Here is a 20,912-nt window from a genome sequence, read left to right on the forward strand (position 1 = left end):
CAGTTAGCAGTGCCAGGGTGCTAGACTAGCACTGCCCAAGCGCACCATCCCTGCCAGTTACCCCTGGCGGGGAGCCACAAGGCCTCTATTTCTACCAGCGAGGCCATTACATCTAGTTCCCCATTGGTGGGGGCCAGCTGTGAATCTCACTGGAGAGAATCTCTCCTGGTGAGGCCACAGAGGCAAGTGAACCCAGACGATAATGTCCCAGACACGTGAATTCAATACAAAAGATATGTAAATTTTATTTAAATTATTTATTCAGCCTTGCACTGGAAATGGACGTGAGGCTGACCTTGCCGGATGTCTGGTGTGGGTAAGATCGTGAGAGGGGAGGAATTGGGTGTGAACCTAATTTCTCGACTTGCTCACCATATTACCGGCTCACCCTGACCATCAGCCAGTGGGGCACAAAGGTAAGGTCACCTCCCTAGACAGGATAAACAGAGTGAAAGTGTTAATAATCATACATAAGCTGCTACTACAGAAATAACAGTCTCTGTTAAAGCTTACCCAGGTAAGCATCAAGGCCTCGGCACAAGGAAGGTATGTCTAGAATAGAGGTTCATTTATTAACAAAGACTGCTAAACTGAAAGTGTTCATTAAATTAAACATCTGGAGATGGGAGAGGTATTTGATATCTACAAACGCCGACTCAAACTAGAATGTTACAGATAACTTGTAACAACATTAATTCACAGAATCATAGAATCCCTACAGTGCAGAAGGAGGCTATTTGGCCCATAAAGTCTGCACCGACCACAATCCAACAGGCTCTATTCCTGTAACTTCACATATTTATCACGGAAATGCCGCTGACACAAGGGTCAAGTTATCATGGCCAATTAACCTAACCTGAACATGTTTGGACTGTAGGCAGAAACCAGAGCACATGGAGGAAACCCACACAGGCACAGGGAGAATGTGCAAACTCCACACAAAGAGTGACCCGAGGCCTGAATCGAACCCTGGCCCCTGGTGCTGTGAGGCAGCATTGCTAACCAATGTGCCACCATGCTGCCCCACTGTGCCACCTCTATGAGGTCAGCTAACATGATTAAATCTTCATGCTAATTGGATACTATAATTTTTATAACCCAGGTCAGAAACTCCAAGGTATTTTATGAAGTCAGCCTGAAACACAAGTTTTACACTTTGAATTTGGCTGGGTAAGCATAAAATGTTTCACTTCAGCTATGATTTAAATGACCCACTAGGGAGCTTTTATCAAAGAAAGTTGATTTAAGAGTACTGTTAAGAAATAGAATGAAAATTAGCAATAATCTTTACTATTACAAACAAGAAAAACACAACCATGATATTGTATAAACCTTAACAACTAAATACACATTCCAGTACAAAAAGCATCTTTTAAACATACACCTACCTCAGGTTTAGCACAGAAAATAAGAATACTTGCATGGTTTTGCAGCTCAGCAATGCCTGCTGTGAATTTGTCCTTTGGATAGAATTGAAACTCTCGTGTCTCAGGCTCGTAACTTCCAGCAGACATTGAGGTCGAGATAAAGCCACAGCTGGCATCTAGCTATTAACCAGAAAACCACTGACAGCAAAGTTTTCACTCTAGGAAGGCAAGAAAAACTGCTTCCAACATAGCAGAATTTCTAATAACAAGGAGTGAGGCACGGAAATACTGTCTTTCAGTTTAAAGTCCAAATGTCTACAAGCTAAAAGCAGCCAACAGCCCAAACCAAAAGTGAATAACTCTTGTCATCTGACCTATCAGTCATTCTTCCCTCTAACATTTGAAAAGGGTTGTAAACTTGTAAAACTCCAGGACATCACAGTCGGCCCAGATTAAAAATAAACAAAATCCCATTGAAATCATTTAAGCAGCAATAAAAGGATACCTAAGCACACAAGTGGGCAACAATGAAAAAAAAGCTCCCTACAAACTGCAGAGAACATGATTTAAATAATAGATTTCTTAAAGACACAGTACTGTCACATAATTAAACAGGCATGTAACAGTGGTGATTATCACACGTATCATATGCATGTTGTAACCTTAATCAATAGTTGTGAGTGGATAGAGATAGTTTCCGTACCTTGATCGGTATGTTAGTTACTTGTAATTGTGCCTGAAACTATAACTGCTTCTGCAATTCTGAATTCTGTACTCTGGTTGACTTTCTAGGATCCCTGCTATATAGCTCGCATACCAAATGGATGTGTGATTTGGTTTGGCTACATCAAGGGAAAAAAGTTGTAACAACTTGAAAAGGCTAATCACCAAAAAGCCCCATGACACATGACAGATCAGAATAGCTTAAACAGTGTAGCTCCTGATAGAGCAATGCCTGAGAGCCCATCACCTCTAGAATCAGTGCAGGGTAAACAATGAATTGCCTGTGAAGGAGCAGCACTACAAAAGCCCATGATTCCAAATAAAACTCTTGGACTTTAACTTGATGTTGTGAGACTTCTGACTCCACAATCTGTGAAGGATAAACTGGTCAGATCAGAACAGCTTCAAAAGTGCAGCTTCAGAAGGAGCAAGTCCTGATAAAAGATTGTCACAGTTCCGTTCACAGAGAGTCACATATGCAGTGTTTAAATCAGTCAGTTGCTGTCATTTCAATGAAATCTTGCCAGATTCTTGGATCCACTCTGCCACTGATCTCGGGACTGGTGTCCCTGGATTACAAACTGGACGCTGAAGATGAGAAAGAAATACATCGCTATAGAGCGAGGCAAACACAGCAAAAATGAAACATAAGAACATAAGAACACAAGAAATAGGAGCAGGAGTAGGCCATCTAGCCCTTCGAGCCTGCCCCGCCATTCAATAAGATCATGGCTGATCTGTCGTGGCTCAGTTCCACTTTCCCGCCCTCTCCCCATAACCCTTAATCCCCTCTCTTATCAAAAACCCATCAACCCGCGTCTTAAAAATATTTAGCGAGGCAGCCTCCACCACTTCAATGGGCAGAGAATTCCAGAGACTCACCACCCTTTGAGTGAAGAAGTTCCTCCTCAACTCCGTTCTAAACCGCCCCCCCTTTATCTTGAGGCTGTGCCCCCTAGTCCTACTGTCTTTTTTGAGCGGGAAGAGTCTCTCCACCTCTATCCTATCCATCCCATTCATCATCTTATACGTCTCAATGAGATCTCCCCTCATTCTTCTAAACTCTAACGAGTACAAGCCTAGTTTATTCAGCTTCTCCTCATAGCTCAACCCCCTCAACTCTGGTATCAGCCTAGTAAACCTCCTCTGCACTCCCTCCAAGGCCAAAATATCTTTGCGCAGGTGCGGCGCCCAAAACTGCACACAGTACTCCAGCTGTGGCCTCACCAATGCCCTATACAGCTGCAGCAAGACCTCCTTACTTTTATATTCAATCCCCCTCGCTATGAAGGCCAGCATCCCATTCGCCTTCCTGACCACCTGCTGCACCTGCAAGCTGGGTTTTTGCGACTCATGCACAAGGACCCCGAGGTCCCTCTGCACCGTCGCCTGCTGCAGTTTTTCGCCACATAAGTAATAATCCTTCCTACCATTATTCCTACCAAAGTGGACCACCTCACACTTGCCAACATTAAATTCCATTTGCCATTTCCTGGCCCATTCGCCCAGCCTATCTAGATCCTTCTGCAGACTCTCCACACCCTCCGCACAATTTGCCGTTCCCCCAATTAAGGACATTGAAAGTTTATTTACTAGTCACAAGTAAGGAGTACATTAACAATGCAATGAAATTTCCCTAGTCACCTCAGCCCGGTGCCTGTTGGGTCAATGCACCTAACTAGCACGTCTTTTAGAAGGTAGGAGGAAACCGAAGCACCCAGAGGAAGCCCACACAGATACGGGGAGAACGTGCAGTCTCCACACAGTGACCCAAGCCGGGAATCGAATGCAGGCACTGTGAGGCAGCAGTGCAAACCACTGTGCCATCGTGCTGCCCATAACTGAACTTGTGTAAGGGTTTTTCTGAGACGAGGACACATTTATGTACTTATTATTTCAGGTGTAATGAAGTTGGACAATTTAGTTGGTGGGCTCAGTGAATGCACAATGACAGTGTCTTTGAGTTGAAATGTGGCTTCCTGTTTCACATAGTTAGAAAGCATTCAAACTACTTGTATGTGGCAGAGGATACAGCTGGGGGGCTACTCAACTTTGCCTGCAAGGATGGAGAAACCAAACACTTTTTTAAAAAAATGAGACACTTGTGTGCACTCTACAAGGAACACAGAAACTCCTCCAGTTGGAACCATAGTGGGAGAATGTGCAAACTCTACATATTCATACAAACTCAGATTGGACCCGGGTCCCTTGTGCTGTGAGGCAGCAATGTGGCACTGTGCCCAGCCTTTAAAGCACAACCGGGAAAGCAAATTATACTTTGGTCTTTACTGCAAAGGGATTAGAGAACAGAATAAATCAGTCTCGTGACAGACCATTATTAACACCACACCTATAATTTGTGTAGAGTTGTTCTGGCAGATGTTCAGAGAATGTTTACGTTAAATGATTGGGATTTATTTTGTGAGGAAAACTTGAGCAGGTTGGGGGTTTATTCATTAGTGTTGGAACAATGAGAGGTAATGTCGCTGGAAAGGGTTTGATTCTGATCGGGATTGATCGGGTAGCGACTGAAATATTTTTTTTCTGCTGCTCAGGAATAAAACATGAGGGCAAAGCCTCAGGATAAGAGGCGAATCATTTAAGATAAGAGAAATTTCTTCACTCAAAGGGTTATGAACCTTTCATTCTCTACCCCAGAGAATTGTGGATGCTTCATTACTGAAGATATTAAAGGTGGACAGATTTGTGGTGTCTCAGGGGATGGACTGAAGAAAGAGTAGGACTGAAATTGAGATGAGGCAGAAGATCATCTATGATGGTGTTGAATGATGGGATAGTCTCACAAGAATGAATGGTCTATTCCTGCTGTTATATCTCATATTCTCCACTGACTGAGGATTAATATCTAACCTCAAGCACTCCCCCCTCACACCCATCACCCAGAGAAATCACTGTACACAAAGGGACCAGCATGTTCTGTCCAAAAGTTCTGTCCAAAAAGGGGGCGTCTGTGAGGAATTATCTTTCCAAGATTGTCTCCCAGCTGCATCCTGTACTGATACTGTCTCCCTGTGTGTGAGCTGGATCCTGTATTGATACTGTCCCCCTCAGTCTGCGAGCCGTGTCCTGTCCTGATATTAAACCTTGTTCCAGTTAAATTGTGTAAATAGTAACGGGACACCAAATACCACTGAAGAAATCGGGGCCACAATTCTCTGGAAAAAGTTCCAAGTGTCGACTTTATGGGAAAATACGCCAGTTTTTTTCAGTGCAACTTCACACTCAACTCTCCCATACTCTGTCGACTGGGACCTCTACATTACACAATATCATTAAAAGCTCGGCAGGGCGGTGGGGGTGGGGGGGTGGGGGGGGGGGGTGCTATTCACCCTGGAGGCTGATGATACCAGAACTCTGCACATGCACAATGGCCTTTATCAGTCATCCTCCCAGGCGCTGGAGAGCTCAATCATTGGCCATCCCAGGACCCCTGTAGTGCTGCCCCCCCCCCCAAGTGGTGGTGATACCCCCTCCCCAGCACAACCCCCAGGGTGATCGCCCCGGCCACTCTGGTCTCTGGCCTCCCTCCAACCCCAACCGATCCCAATGCAGAGTTGGCAGCAGGACCCCCCTCCCCACTCCCATACCTAGACTCCAGCTGTCCCTGCTTCCTGGGCCCCAGTCTCTTGGGAGGGATTGCTGGTGCACCTTGGGCATGGGCACTTTGCTCCTTGGGCTGGTGCTGTCAGGGTGCCCATGCCCAGGGGCAACACCCCCCCCACCATTGATCCCCTTCCCCGTGGGGCCCTGATTGCTTTCCCTTCATTCCAACAAAGTTGTCCCGCTAGTTCCCTGAAAGTGGAGAGCTAGTCTGAACCTCATTGGAGTGAAATACTCCTGACGGGTTGGAAGATGCTAGCGAGCCCAGAGAATTCAGTCCTGGGGTCCGCTATACACATTAAAAACAGACACAAAGTGGTCACCAGTTTCCAGCGAGGCTCAGATGGTGCCAGGTATCTGGCACTGGGAGATGTGCGCGCGGCAGGGATGCATGCGCGAATCCCACAAGTTGGCTGACATGTGATTCTCTCAGCCCACCACCAAAAAAAAAGTCAGTGCAGTGGGATGGGAGAATCATTCCGCACCCCCTCCCCAAGATACAAACAGGACTCAGCTTGTCAGGCCCTGTTTGAAAAAGTTGCTATGTTTGTTCAGGAATTAATTGATTTTTTTTTAAAAAGTGGAGCGTTGATCAGACAGAGTTAAATTGAAAGGTAAAATGGTGCACAAAGAAACAGTATTTGGAAATTTGATGCTTGGATCAGAGTAGGGAAATTGGAATGTTTGGGAGAAAGTCGACAGAAAGAAATAAATAATGAGAGATCACGGAGACGTGAGACCAAAGATTAGATTATTGAATCAGGATGAAGAAATGGATGTTGCTGCTTTTCAGAAATAGGCTGTTGATGTCTGGTTGGTGGAATATCAGAAGCAGGTTCGAAAAAAGAAATTAAAGAAACTCACAGTAAAGTTTAAAATACCGTGTGAACCCCCGGGTTGTTTATGTTCAGAGATATCCTGATTTGTAAACAAACAACTGTTCCTTTTACTTTATGAATATCTCTCCTTTCTGTGCAGAGATCTATAGAATGTGAAGCTATCTGCGTCCATGTGGGGGTGGCAATGGTTAGCACTGCTGCCTCACAGTGCCAGCGACGCAGGTTCAATTCCAGCCACGGCCAACTGTCAGTTTAGAGTTTGGATAAGATGCTCTTTCATTAGAATAGGAATGGATGTGATGGGCTAAATGGCCTTGTGCATGGTAGGAATGCTATGCATTGGATGTGATGCAAGAGGTGAATGGAATTCGGACTTCGGCTGATCTGTGGAAGATTACATTCACAGTCACAAGTACCAGGCAACGGCTACCTCTAACAATAGTGAAGTTAACTATCTCCCCTTGACAACTGGAGTTACAGAATTGTTCTGGTGCTGACAGAGGCTATTTGGCACATTGTCTTATACTTTTTAGGTTGAAGAAGTTTGTAAAAGTTTTGGAATTGGAGACTCTGCCCTCTGTTTCAATGTGACAATCTTCAATGTTTCCTTTTCTGTTATTTGTGAAACGCGATTTTCCCTCAGAACAAAAAAAGGTTACAGCACAGGAATAGGCCCTTTGGCCCTCCCAGCCTGCACCGACTACGCTGCCCAACTTAACTGAAACCCTCTATCCTTCCGGGGACTATAATCCCTCTATTCCCATCCTATTCATGTACTGGTCAAGATGCCCCTTAAAAGCCACTACTGTATCCACTTCCACTAACTCCCCCAGCAACGAGTGCCAGGCATCCACTACTCTGTTTAAAAAAAAACTGCCTCGTTTAAACCTTGCCCCTCACATGTTAAACCTGTGGCCCCATTCACCTCTTGCATCACATAGAATGCATAGAATTCCTACCGTGCACAAGGCCATTTAGCCCATCACATTCTAGTAATTGACTCTTCCACCCTAGCAAAAAGCTTCTGACTATCCACTCTGTCCATGCCTCTTGTAATCTTGTAGACTTCTATCAGGTCGCCCCTTAACCTCCATTGTTCCAGTGAGAACAAACCAAGTTTCTCCAACCTCTCCTCGTAGCTAATGCCCTCCATACCACGCAACATCCTGGAAAATCTTTTCTGTACTCTCTCCAAAACTTCCACACCCTTCTGGTAGTGTGGTGACCAGAACTGAACACTATATTACAAGTGCCAATGAAGGTAAGCATGCCATATGCCTTCTTGACTACCTTCTCCACCTGCATTGCCACTTTCAGTGGCCTGTGTACCTGTACACCCAGATCCCTTTGCCTATCAATACTCTGAAGGGTTCTGCCATTTACTTATATTTCCTATCTGTATTAGACCTTCCAAAATGCATTACCTCACTTTGTCCAGATGAAACTCCATCTGCCGTCTCTCTGCCCAAGTGTCCAACTGACCTATATCCTGCTGTATCCTCTGATGGTCTTCATCACTGTCCACAAATCCACCAACCTTTGTCGTCCACAAACTCACTAATCAGTCCAGTTACATTTTCCTCCAAATGTGAAACTTGAAGTGATGTGAGAAAGAATTGTGTATACAGATGTGTGTGTGTAAATGTCCTGTCAGTGAATGAGGAAAGGCTGTGTGAATGCTCTGCATTGCTGTTCCTTCAGACCAGCTCCAACTCTGATGTGTTTTCCTGAAAATGGTTAGGTCTAAAGGGGGAGAACAGTTTAAAAGTTTTGAAACAGGGAGCTTGTTACCGGCTACAATGAAACTCTATTTAAACGGGTGAAACATGTGGGATTTCTAATCCAGATACAAATCCACGTCTGTCAGAGTGAGGTTTTTTTAAGCTTTGTAGGTATAATTTTGAATTGAGGAGTTGAATTTAAGATGATTATTCATGGATTATTCTTGTGTTTAAATCACCATTAAAAGTAACCCTAAGGAACAATTGGGACTTTATCTTCTAATCCATTTTGCTCCAAGGTTTTTATTCAGAAATATCCAATTTGAATTGGTGAATCCAATAACTTGAAGAAATATCTTTGTTCTGAAACCACCATTACTCTGAGAACATTGTAACCCTGTCTCTTTCTGAAATCACAGTGACAGTGAATACCTTCACCAAACTGGTTTAATTCTAAAGTAAAATATTTTGCTCCAAGCAGAATAACTCTTTTCTGTTTTTAATAAAACACACAGGTAACAATTGTGTCCAATACTGCAAAGTGTAACCATATTTCCAACAGTGACAAGAATTGGAAACTTATCTGTGGCTCCAAATGTCAGATCACGGTTACAGTTTGATACAAAGGCTCTGATATTTCCATGATGTTTGTTATTTCCTCAGACAGAGTGCTTGGGAATGGGGGATGTGAGATAACACATTTACCAATCAATAGTAGACACTAAAAGGAAAAATTGGGAAAGGGCAAAAGATATTGGAATTTGAGTTCAATACATATGAGATTCGCATCCAATTTCTCTCTCGTTCTGGCACGAGGCTGAACAAAATACTTGACTACGTTCAAAACCTGTTTTGAACAAATGAACGAGCCTACAGCGCAATCATCTGGGCTCTCATCTTTGTGGCCTCAGGGGTGAGGTCCTCTCCAGCGAGAATCACAAGAGGGGCCAGACCTGATGCCTTGCCACTGTAGCCATCCTGAGAAGTTGAGGGAGTGCCCTGTGGGCAGTGCCAGCCTGGTATCTTGGAAGTGCCCACCAGGCAGTGCGAAGGATGTGGAGCCTGATTTGTTGGGGGTGGTCTACTGGGGTGGGCTTATCAGTGGTGATGGGAGGGGATGTGCTGCACACTCTGCATTTGCAATTTGGGAGGGTGGGGGGTGGGGGGGGGGGGGGTACTACTGCCACTCAGTATTTGCCGATCAGTGAGGGGAAGCAATAGGGCCTACTACATTGTGATCAGGGTTGGGATGGGGGGATTGGCCTGAGTGGTGGGATCACAGGGTTTAATCTGTCCGGAGTGGGAGGAGTGGCTCAATCCAGGCGGGGTGTTGCAGGGTCAATTGATCTGGCCATCAGGGGTCGCATGAGGCCACGGACCACCGTGGCAGCTGGGAAGGTCCATGTTGAGGCCATGGAGATCTGGTGAAAGCAGCAGAGGCTGAGTGACAGGTCTCTCCGTTGCTCAGAGCAGAGGGACCCGCCCATGCGCAATGGTGTCTTCTGCTGTTGTTGGGCAGCATTCTGGTGACTTAAGACCTGCCCCCTCCCCCTACAGGTGAGAAACAGATTGGGGGTTCTTCTCTGCTCTGAGTGCATAAGATTGCAGATCAGAAACTCTCCCGTTTTCATACTCTTTCCAGCCTTAGAACTTTTTTCATAAGATTGTTTATCCTCAGAGGGCAGAGCAGATAAGATCAGAATAGCTTAGAAAGTGCAGCTCCAGATAGACCAATTACTTCCAAACCATCACCCCAGTTCCATTTAAACAGAATCACATATGTGGAGCTTGAATCAGTCAGTCACTGTCACCTTGATGAAATCACATCTTCCCTGATTCTCTCATCCATTTCTGCTATTATGCTGGGAACTGGCGTTCCTGGATTACAAACTCTGGAATGCATGGGGGATGAGAAAGAAATACATCACTATAGAGCAGAGCTGGAACCACCCCCTCCCCCCCCCTCCCCCAACAAAACCCATCAGATCCATCCAACTCCCACATATACTAGCAGCAAAATCCATCTGACCCCTCGCACCTAATAACACAGAAATCTGGAAAAATACAGAGAGGAATATTGGGAAAGAAAAGAGGGGGCATGACAAAATACTGGCAAGAAAAGTCAAGACATCTCCAAGGTTGTTCTATCAGTACCTGAAGGGAAAAGGATAAGGAAAGTGCAGCCTTTTGGGGAGCAATAAAATAATCTTTGTGAGAGGGTGGCGAATGGATTAAAAAGGCAAAGGGAATCCCCAATAAATGGCAGGATAATGAGTAATGTGGAGCAACAGAGGCACCCAGGGGTGTATGTCCACAGTTTGGGAAAGGTGTCAGGACAGGTTAATAAAGATGGTATATAAAATGCTTTCCTTTATTAGCCAAGGCACAGAGCAGAGTGGTTTTGCTAGAACTGCAAACACCAGATAGAATACAGCTGAAGCATTGAAAACAGTTTGGTCAGCACAATATATAGTACTTTTTGTGTAATGTCGACGAATATGAGGTTATCCACTTTGGTAGCAATAATAGGAAGACGGATTATTATTTGAATGGGTGTAAATGGACAGAGGTGGATATTCAGCAAGACCTTGATGTCCTCATGCATCAGTCACTGAAAGTAAAGTACAGCATGCAATAAAGAAGGCAAATGATATGCTGGCCTTCAGAGCGAGAGGATTTGAACACATTAGGGATGTTTTACTGCAATTGCATAGGGCGTTAGTGAAGCCACTCCTGGGGTATTGTGTGCAATTTTGACATCCTTATCTAAAGAAGGATGTACTTGCTATGGAGGGAGTACGATGAAGTGACACCAGGCTGATTCCTGGGATCGCAGGTCAAATTCAGTTAGGATTATATTCACTGGAGTTTAAAAGAGTCAGAAGGGATCTCATAGCAACTTATATAATTCAAACAGGATTAGAGCAGGTAGATTCAGAAAAAATGTTCTCAATGGAGGGGGAGTCTAGAACCAGGGGACAGAGTTTGTGTATAAGGGGTAAAAGTTTTAGAACTAAGGTGAGGGGAAGTGTGCAATTCACTACCACACAATGTAGTTGAAGCAAAAAATATCTTATTTCAAGAAGAAATTAGGTATAGCTCTTGGAGCTAAAGAGATCAAGGGATATGGGAGGAAGGGCAGATCAGGATATTGAATTTGATGATTGGAACTGCTGCCTTACAGCGCAGGGATCAGGGTTTGATTCCCAACTTGGGTCACTGTCTGTGCAGAATCTGCATGTTCTTCCCGTGTCTCCGGGGGTTTCCTCTGGGAGCTTGGGTTTCCTACCACAGTCTGAAAAACGAGCTTGTTAGATGCATTGGCCATGCTAAATTCTCCCTTGGCGTATCCGAACAGGCACCGGAGTGTGACAACTCGGGGATTTCCACAGTAACTTCACTGCAGTGTTAATGTAAGCCTACTTGTGACAATAATAAACTTTAAAAACAGAAGAAATAATGGAGCAAGTTTGAAGGGCTGAATGGCCTACTCTTGCTTCTGGTTTCTACATACTGGAGAGAATGCAGAGGAGATTGTGTAATGTGGACAGGACTGGAGAATGTTCACTGTGAGGAAAGAGAGGATAGGCTGGAATAGGATTCTGTAGAATAGAGGAGGCTGGGGGGGGATTTAAGTGAGGTGGATATAATTATGAAGAACCATGGTAAATAGAGATGACACATTTACCTTAGCAGAGGGTCAAAAACCAGGGGACACAGATTTAAAATAATTGGTAGAAACATCAGGGGGGAAATGAGGAAAGAGTTTTTCACCTAGAGGGTGTTAGGGACCCAGGACTCACTGTCTGAAAGGATGTTAGAGACAGAAACTCTCACCACATTGAATTAATTCTTGGATGTCGAGTTGAAGAGATGTGATCCACAGAGCTACAGACCGAGTACAGGAAGATGAGATTAGGCTAGAGAGCTCTTCATTAACAGGAAGGGGTATGACGGGCTGAATGGCCTCACTCTCAATCATAAATATTCTATTCTTTAACATTCCACCCACACAACACCAGCTAAACCCATCAAACCACCAAACACCAGCTAAACCCATCAGACCCCAAAACACCAGCTAAACCCATCAGACCCCCAAACACCAGCTAAACCCATCAGAGCCCCAAACACCAGCTAAACCCATCAGACCCCCAAACACCAGCTAAACCCATCAGAACCCCAAACACCAGCTAAACCCATCAGACCCCCAAACACCAGCTAAACCCATCAGACCCCCAAACACCAGCTAAACCCATCAGACCCCCAAACACCAACTAAACCCATCAGAGCCCCAAATGCCAGCTGACCCCCTAAGATCCCAAACATCCAGTGAAAGAACAGGCCCTTCATGTGTCACAGAATCACAACAGCACTGAAGGAGGCTGTTCAGCCCATCGAGTCTGAACCGACAACAATCCCAGCCAGGGCCTATTCCTGTAACCCCATGTATTGATCCTGCTAATCCCCCTCACAGTAAGGGGTAACTTAGCATAACCAATCAACATAACCTGTACAGTGTGGGAGGAAACCGGAGCACCCAGAGGAAACCCACGCAGACGCGGGAAGAATGTGCAAACACCGCACAGACAAAATAAGACTAATGTTCAATCCTGTGGGAGAGGCACAGCCTAGTGACCAACTTCAGGGAAATCTCGTTGAATTACGACTTCCTTAAAGAAACTGAGCAGCTGAGAGGAGGCTGCCCAAGGTGAGACGTTTCTGGATGTCTCTACACCTCAATACCCACAATCTCTCCACCCTCAGACTGTACAGGAACAGCCGTCTCCAAAAGGCCCGTCTCAAAGCTCAGTGTTGGATTGGATGAGCTGCTCCTTAGTGACTATACAGCGAGAGACAGACACTGAGCTCACATCCCACCCACCAGACCGTACAGTTAAATCCAGCGGGAATATCCCAGTTAGAAGGATCAGCTCCCAAGATTTATCAACACAGTTCATACCTCAGGAATGCGTGGAGGATCTGGGTGAGGAATCCCCACCATCAGAAGCTGTTAAAGGAAGAAGAGGTGTTAAAAGCTGTTCATTATCAGAAAGACAGAGACTGTGCACAAGATATAGATATAGAGAGAAAGAGACATGCACGCATACATACACACACCATTTGGTTGAATGTATTTGACACAGAATGAACAATGATTCACATATTACACAGAGATACAGATGATGTTTGATGATCAGCTTACTCTTTGCAGGATTGTAGTCACTCTTCCCTCTCCCTGTAAAACAAGGAATGTTCAGTGAGTGACGAGACTGAGAGAAAATCAGAGGCAGAGGCTGGAACTCTTACTTGCACTGAGCCGCTACGACAGAATTCTAAACCTTCACTCCCACCAAGACCTAAGATCCTCACTTTGCCCTTACTGGTGACCCTCACTCAGACCTTAGACCCTCACCTGAGACCCTCACTCCCACACTGACCTAAGCCCCTCACTAATACCCTGAGCTCTTCATCCAAACTGAGACCCTTCCCACAATTCCCAGACACTCCCCCTTTACCATGAGCCCCTTACCCTCCCTATCCCAACCCTGCAGCTCTTCCACCCACTCTGTGAACCTCCCCCACACCAATCTGAGACCCACAGTCATCTCGCCCTGCAATACTTTACCGGAATCCCTCCAATCCCCAGTAAGGAGCTGCTATTTTCCCTCCAATTCCTACCTTTCTTCTTGTAGATGACGACAGCCACAATGAGAGCGATGAGCACGAGGACCCCGACCACAATCCCGACAGTAACAGCAACCTGGGAGCGAGACTTTGGTTCTGTTAGAGAGAGAATCAGAGAGACTGAGTGAATCAGGGAGAGGGAAAAGTGAGAGTCAGAGAGAGATGAGAAAGAGAAGGAGAGAGGCAGAGAATCTGAGAGTGGATCACAGCATCCCTACAGTGCAGGCGGAGGCCATTCGCCCCTTCAAGTCTGCACCAACAACAATCCCATCTATGCCCTATCCCTGTAACATGTATTTAACCTGCAAACCCCTCCCCTGACACTAAGGGGCAATTTAGCACGGCCAAGCCACCTAACCAGCAGATCTCTGAACTGTGGGAGGAAACCCACTCAGACACGGGGAGAACATACAAACTCTATACAGACAGTGACCAAGCTGGGAATCGAACCTGTGTCCCTGGTGCTGTGAGGCAGCAGAGATAACCCCCGTGTCGCCCATAAAAAGGGAAAGAAAGAATGAGACAGAATGAATTGGACAGAGAGAGAAAGTCAGGAAACGCAGGATATACAACACAGAAACCAGCCATTCAGCCCATCCAGTTGATACTGGTGTTTATGTTCCACTTAAGCCTCCTCCATCTTTCCTCATCTAAAACAATCATGTTAACTCTATTCCCTTTTCACTCATTTGCTTCCCCTCCTGTTCAGTTCAGCCACTCCCTGTGGTTGCGAGCTCCACATCCTCCCCACTCTGAGTAAAGAAGCTTCTCCTGAATTGCCCAGTGGATTTCCTGGTGACTATCCTGTCTCGATGACCTTTAGTTATGATCTTGTCACAACAGGAAACCTTCGCCATGTGTCTAATCTATAAAACATCTTTCATAATTTTAAACTCTTCGATTAGATCAACCCTCAACCTTCTGTTTTCCCGAGAGCAGAGACCCAGCCGGTCAATCCTTTCCTGAGATGTCCACCCGCTCATTTCTGGAATCAGCTCTGTAAATCTTCTCTATACTCTCTCCCCTGACTCTATATCCTTTGTATGAAATGGTGACTGGAACTGCACATAGTACTGTAAATGTGCTATAATGTAGGTTTGATACAGGTTTACGAATAACGTCCATATTTGACAATCCTATCCATCAAGAAATGAAACCTAGTTTTCTGTTTGTTTTGTTTATGGCCTTGTCTAACCTGTTACTGTTACTGATTAGAATGCGAATCCTGACACCTAACCAGTAATCTCTAAACTGTCTGTGCTTTATATGCTCTGTCTGAGGCCAGAACTCTCCATTCACCTGACGAAGAGGGAAGCCTCGAAAGCTTGTGAGTCTATTATCAAATAAATCGGTTGGACTAAAACCTGGTGTTGTCTGACTTTTTACTATGCTGTAATATTCCAGGATAAGTCAAGCCCCATCCCTCCTGAAATATCTTATGACACACTGGATCCTGGCGCACTGTAATACACCAGGATCTATTGGACTGTGTTGCACTGTAATGTCCCAGGGTACTCTGGGACCGAGCCCTCGTGTAATTTCCCAGGATAAACTGCAGCCTGACATACGACAATTTCCCAGGATACAAATTTACTGACAAATTTACTGGAGTTCTATGAGGATGTGTCTAGGGCGGTGGATAGAGGAGAGCCGGTGGATGTGGTCTTTCTAGATTTTCAGAAGGCGTTTGACAAAGTACCTCACAAGAGGTTATTGCAGAAGGTCGAGGGACATGGAGTTGGGGGTAGGGTGTTAGCGTGGAGAGAGGATTGGTTGTCAAATAGGAGGCAGAGAGTGGGGGTCAACGGGTGCTATTCGGATTGGCGGATGGTGACTAGTGGAGTGCCCCAGGGGTCGGTGCTGGGGCCTCAGCTTTTTACCATTTATATAGATGATCTGGAGGAGGGAACCGAGTGTAGGGTGTCGAAATTTGCTGATGACACCAAGATTGGGGGAACGGCAAATTGTGCGGAGGGTGTGGAGAGTCTGCAGAAGGATCTAGATAGGCTGGGCGAATGGGCCAGGAAATGGCAAATGGAATTTAATGTTGGCAAGTGTGAGGTGGTCCACTTTGGTAGGAAGAATGGTAGGAAGGACTATTACTTACGGGGCGAAAAACTGCAGCAGGCGACGGTGCAGAGGGACCTCGGGGTCCTTGTGCATGAGTCGCAAAAACCCAGCTTGCAGGTGCAGCAGGTGGTCAGGAAGGCGAATGGGATGCTGGCCTTCATAGCGAGGGGGATTGAATATAAAAGTAGGGAGGTCTTGCTGCAGCTGTATAGGGCATTGGTGAGGCCGCAGCTGGAGTACTGTGTGCAGTTTTGGGCGCCGCACCTGCGCAAAGATATTTTGGCCTTGGAGGGAGTGCAGAGGAGGTTTACTAGGCTGATACCGGAGTTGAGGGGGTTGAGGAGAGGCTGAATAAACTGGGCTTGTACTCGTTAGAGTTTAGAAGAATGAGGGGAGATCTCATTGAGACGTATACGATGATGAATGGGATGGATAGGATAGAGGTGGAGAGACTCTTCCCGCTCAAAAAAGACAGTAGGACTAGGGGGCACCGCCTCAAGATAAAAGGGGGGCGGTTTAGAACGGAGTTGAGGAGGAACTTCTTCACTCAAAGGGTGGTGAATCTCTGGAATTCTCTGCCCGTTGAAGTGGTGGAGGATGCCTCGCTAAATATTTTTAAGACGCGGGTTGATGGGTTTTTGATAAGAGAGGGGATTAGGGGTTATGGGGAGAAAGCGGGAAAGTGGAACTGAGCAGCGACAGATCAGCCATGATCTTACTGAATGGCAGGGCAGGCTCGAAGGGCTAGATGGCCTACTCCTGCTCCTATTTCTTATGTTCTTATGTTCTGACACCGTTCTTTGGCAATAGAGGGATATGGTCCCTGGAAGGGTAGGGGGTTTTAGTTAAGTTGGGCAGCATGGTCAGTGTAGGCTTGGAGGGCCAAAGGGCCTGCTCCTGTGTTGACCAAATATGGAAAGTTGTTTACTTTGAATGAGACCTGATGTGGCACCGACAGAGGATAAGCTATGTGTCCCGCATGCAGGCTTGAGCGAGCAGTGTGGAATCAGTTGCAAGTTATTCACTGGCTTGGTTGACGTGATCAGTTCCTCACTGGCTGGGTGTGACAGAACTTTCTGGAAAGTTAGAACAGCTTTGGGGGTAAAGGCACACGTCAGCCCTTTGTTTCCAGTCATAACTCTCGAGATCAACCATCGCAAGAAGTGTACCCTGCAGAACATCTTCAGAGACAATGAGGACAGTTCTACATTGGGAACAGACATCTTGCTCTAAACCAGGTCATATCTGTTTTCAGTTAAAGAATATCTGTTTGCAGTAAAGGAATTAGAATTAATGTTGTGTTAAAGAATTAATGTCCATAAAAAAAGAGTTAAAATGTTGCAACTGTTTGAGCTTGGTCCCTAAAGTGGTAAATAGATTCCTGTTCTTTGTTCTACTAAACTGAAATGTTTGCAAAGAGTTGAATTAGTAGCCAAATAATAGGGGCACATTTCATATTAAATCCCTGGACACACAATTACTGTCCTCTAATGGTTGCTGCATGATAAATAAAGTATTGAAGATTAATATTTATTTCCCTCTCTCTGTATCCTGGGCTGACAGCTCAGCACTGACCCTCCCTCCTGTGATCCTGCTCTGAGGCTGGGTCCTCTCTAACAGTGAGAAACAGTCTTACCGTAAATCACCACCAGTGTCTCCTTCATCCCGCTGTGTTCCACCCGACAGGAATACTCGGCCTGGTCCTCTGGATCAAACTCGATCCATTTCCGGATCTGGTAGGTGCTGTCGTGATTGGGTAAGATCCCAGTGGACACAGTCTCACCAATCACCACTCCATCTCTCCACAGGTTCACCTCGATGGCTTGAGGGTAAAACCCGGTGACGGCACAGGACAGCCGGTTAGAATCACCCAGACGGGTAAAGGATACGACGGGGGCAACTGAGAGAGAAAGAAAGAGGAGTCAGTACAGGAACCTCGAGATAGAGAGTCCTTGGCATCTCATCCCTCACTTACCAACTCTCAGTTCTCTCTGTCCGTACTCCAGATACTTCTTCAGCCACTCGATACACTCTCCCTCGAGGTAATTTTTCCATCCCTCGCTGTTGGCTATGTCCCTGTCCAAATTGTTTTTGATGATCTCCCCCCAGGGCACCGGGGTCACCCACACCATGTGATCCTTGTCGAAGCTGATAAAATCTTGTCCGTCCCACCCGAGCTGGTTGAATCCACTCGTGGTCCCATCATCCCTCAGGTCACAGCCAGTCATCGTCTGGTAGACATGGATCCCTGTGGATCAGAAACACAAACAACCAGAGACAGTGTCACTCGGGAGCACCACACACACACACACAGCCAATCAATGCCAACTACACTGGGAGGAGCCACATTGACTGCCAATCACAGCCAGTTATACTGAGCAAGCCCATATGCAACACACACATCCAATCAGAGCCAGCCTCACTTGGAAATCATCCATCACAGCCAATCATATTTATTGTCACATCTCCAATCGCAGCCAACCAGCCACTGGCCCCCAGTTCCTGATCCACGCTGGGTTTCTCCCCATTCCCAACTTGATCCCAGAGTTGTGGAAGAGTGAGCACTCACCTCCTGACTGGTTGGCCCGAGACATGAAGAGCGGAATATCGGCTTTGGAATACCGTTCCTGCTCCTGTACGAGCATCTTCTTCCGCTCCCAGGACTCAAGCCCCTCGCTCTCCACCATCCACTGCTCCCGGGGGATCAGCTCCCTCTGATCACTGTCGTACACAACAAACTGGACACCATCCACATAACCGACAGCCACAAACTCCGGGAAACCGGGGACCGGGGTCATTCCCGTGAGGAAATACCGGAGAGAGTGAGAGCCTGAAATAGAGAGAGAGAGAATTCAGGATATACAACGTAAAAACGCTAACACACAGATATCAGGGTTTGAACCCTTAACCATCAGTACCCACACAGAGAGGGACATCAAGGTACAAACCCATTAACACACAACAGGCCATGGTGTTTGGGACTGTGAATTATGCAGAGATGCAGTTTCGCACTGTGACAGACAGGACAGTGGGCACTATCACAATCTGCTCTGTGCTTGGTGTGGGTGTGGAGAAAGCTGGGCAGATTGTGTCTCCTCTTGATGACGCGTGACTAGTGAAGTGCCCCAGGGGTCGGTGCTGGGGCCTCAGCTATTTACCATTTATATAGATGATCTGGAGGAGGGAACCGAGTGTAGGGTGTCGAAATTTGCTGATGACACCAAGATTGGTGGAACGGCAAATTGTGCGGAGGGTGTGGAGAGTCTGCAGAAGGATCTAGATAGGCTGGGCGAATGGGCCAGGAACTGGCAAATGGAATTTAATGTTGGCAAGTGCGAGGTGGTCCACTTTGGTAGGAATAATGGTAGGAAGGACTATTACTTACGTGGCGAAAAACTGCAGCAGGCGACGGGGCAGAGGGACCTGGGGGTCCTTGTGCATGAGTCGCAAAATCCCAGCCTGCAGGTGCAGCAGGTGGTCAGGAAGGCTAATGGGATGCTGGCCTTCATAGCGAGGGGGATTGAATATAAAAGTAGGGAGGTCTTGCTGCGGCTGTATAGGGCATTGGTGAGGCCGCAGCTGGAGTACTGTGTGCAGTTTTGGTCGCCGCACTTATGCAAGGGTAATTTGACCTTGGAGGGAGTGCAGAGGAGGTTTACTAGGTTGATACCGGAGTAGAGGGGGTTGAGCTATGAGGAGAGGTTGAATAAACTAGGCTTGTACTCGTTAGAGTTTAGAAGAATGAGGGGAAATCTCATTGAGACATATAAGATGATGAATGGGATGGATAGGGTAGAGGTGGAGAGACTCTTCCCGCTCAGAAAGGACAGTAGGACTAGGGGGCACAGCCTCAAGATAAAGGGGGGGGCGGTTTAGAATGGAGTTGAGGAGGAACTTCTTCACTCAAAGGGTGGTGAATCTCTGGAATTCTCTGCCCGTTGAAGTGGTGGAGGCTGCCTCGCTAAATATTTTTAAGACGCGAGTTCATGGGTTTTTGATAAGCGAGGGGATTAAGGGTTATGGGGAGAGGGTGGGAATGTGGAACTGAGCCATGACAGATCAGCCTTGATCTTATTGAATGGCGGGGCAGGCTCGAGGGGCTGGATGGCCTACTCCTGCTCCTATTTCTTATGTTTTTATGTTCTTAAGTCTAGTTGGTGCCAAGGTTACACCTTGAGCGATGCCACGATACTTTGAGGCAATGTTTGCACTGGGAGTAAGTGTTGGTGATGTAGAGTTCATTCAGATGGCAAAGCTTCAGAAGGTGCTTAGAAGCTGGACGTAACTCACTGACTCGCACAACAGAAGTTTTGGTGCAGTGATGTGCATCCACAATACAGCTCCCCTGAGAGTCCTCAGCATAGAGGTCCCATGCATTCGGTCAAATATAATTATCAATGATCTTGCCCAAACCATGATGACTGAGGCACAATGGCCACGATCACTATCTGTCCTAACAGATTGTTGGAAGTCACTTCGGCTGAAAATACTCCAGTCATTCAGAATCTTCCTCAGGACATCAGCTAAGGAATTGTAGAAATGCTGGAATCTCCAGCCAGATCTGATTTCTCTTCCCTCCCTATCTCTCTCTATTCATGCATTGCTGCCGGAGTCTTTTATTGGGTCTGATTATATGGGTAGCACGGTGGCAGAGTGGTTAGCACTGCCGTCTCCTAGCACCAGAGACCCAGGTTCAATTTCAACCTCGGGTGGCTGTCTGTGTGGAGTTTGTACATTCTCCCGTGTCCGCATGGGTTTCCTCCAGGTTCTCTAGTTTCCTCCCACATTCAAAAGATGTGCGGGTTCGGTTGATTGGCCATGCTAAATTGTTCCTTAGTGTCATGATGATTAGTAGGATAAATACATGGGGTTATGGGAATAGTGTC

General features: G+C 46.3%; 1 protein-coding gene across 1 annotated transcript in view; it reads right to left on the bottom strand.

The window, feature by feature from the left end:
• LOC145348144 (class I histocompatibility antigen, F10 alpha chain-like) overlaps positions 1-18,863 on the bottom strand; it is a gene marked incomplete at its 5' end in the record, with an annotated part of 81,354 nt that extends 62,491 nt beyond the window's left edge. Inside the window, 5 exons of the mRNA XM_080196309.1 lie at positions 13,475-13,507; positions 13,951-14,052; positions 17,663-17,926; positions 18,002-18,274; positions 18,596-18,863. Coding sequence (XP_080052435.1) covers positions 13,475-13,507; positions 13,951-14,052; positions 17,663-17,926; positions 18,002-18,274; positions 18,596-18,863 — 940 coding nt within the window. The remainder of the gene's footprint in view (positions 1-13,474; positions 13,508-13,950; positions 14,053-17,662; positions 17,927-18,001; positions 18,275-18,595) is intronic.
• Positions 18,864-20,912: the final 2,049 nt, after the last annotated feature.

Source organism: Carcharhinus amblyrhynchos, chromosome 9 (assembly GCF_965287045.1).
Source record: "Carcharhinus amblyrhynchos chromosome 9, sCarAmb.v2.hapA, whole genome shotgun sequence".
Classification (NCBI taxonomy): Eukaryota; Metazoa; Chordata; class Chondrichthyes; order Carcharhiniformes; family Carcharhinidae; genus Carcharhinus; species Carcharhinus amblyrhynchos.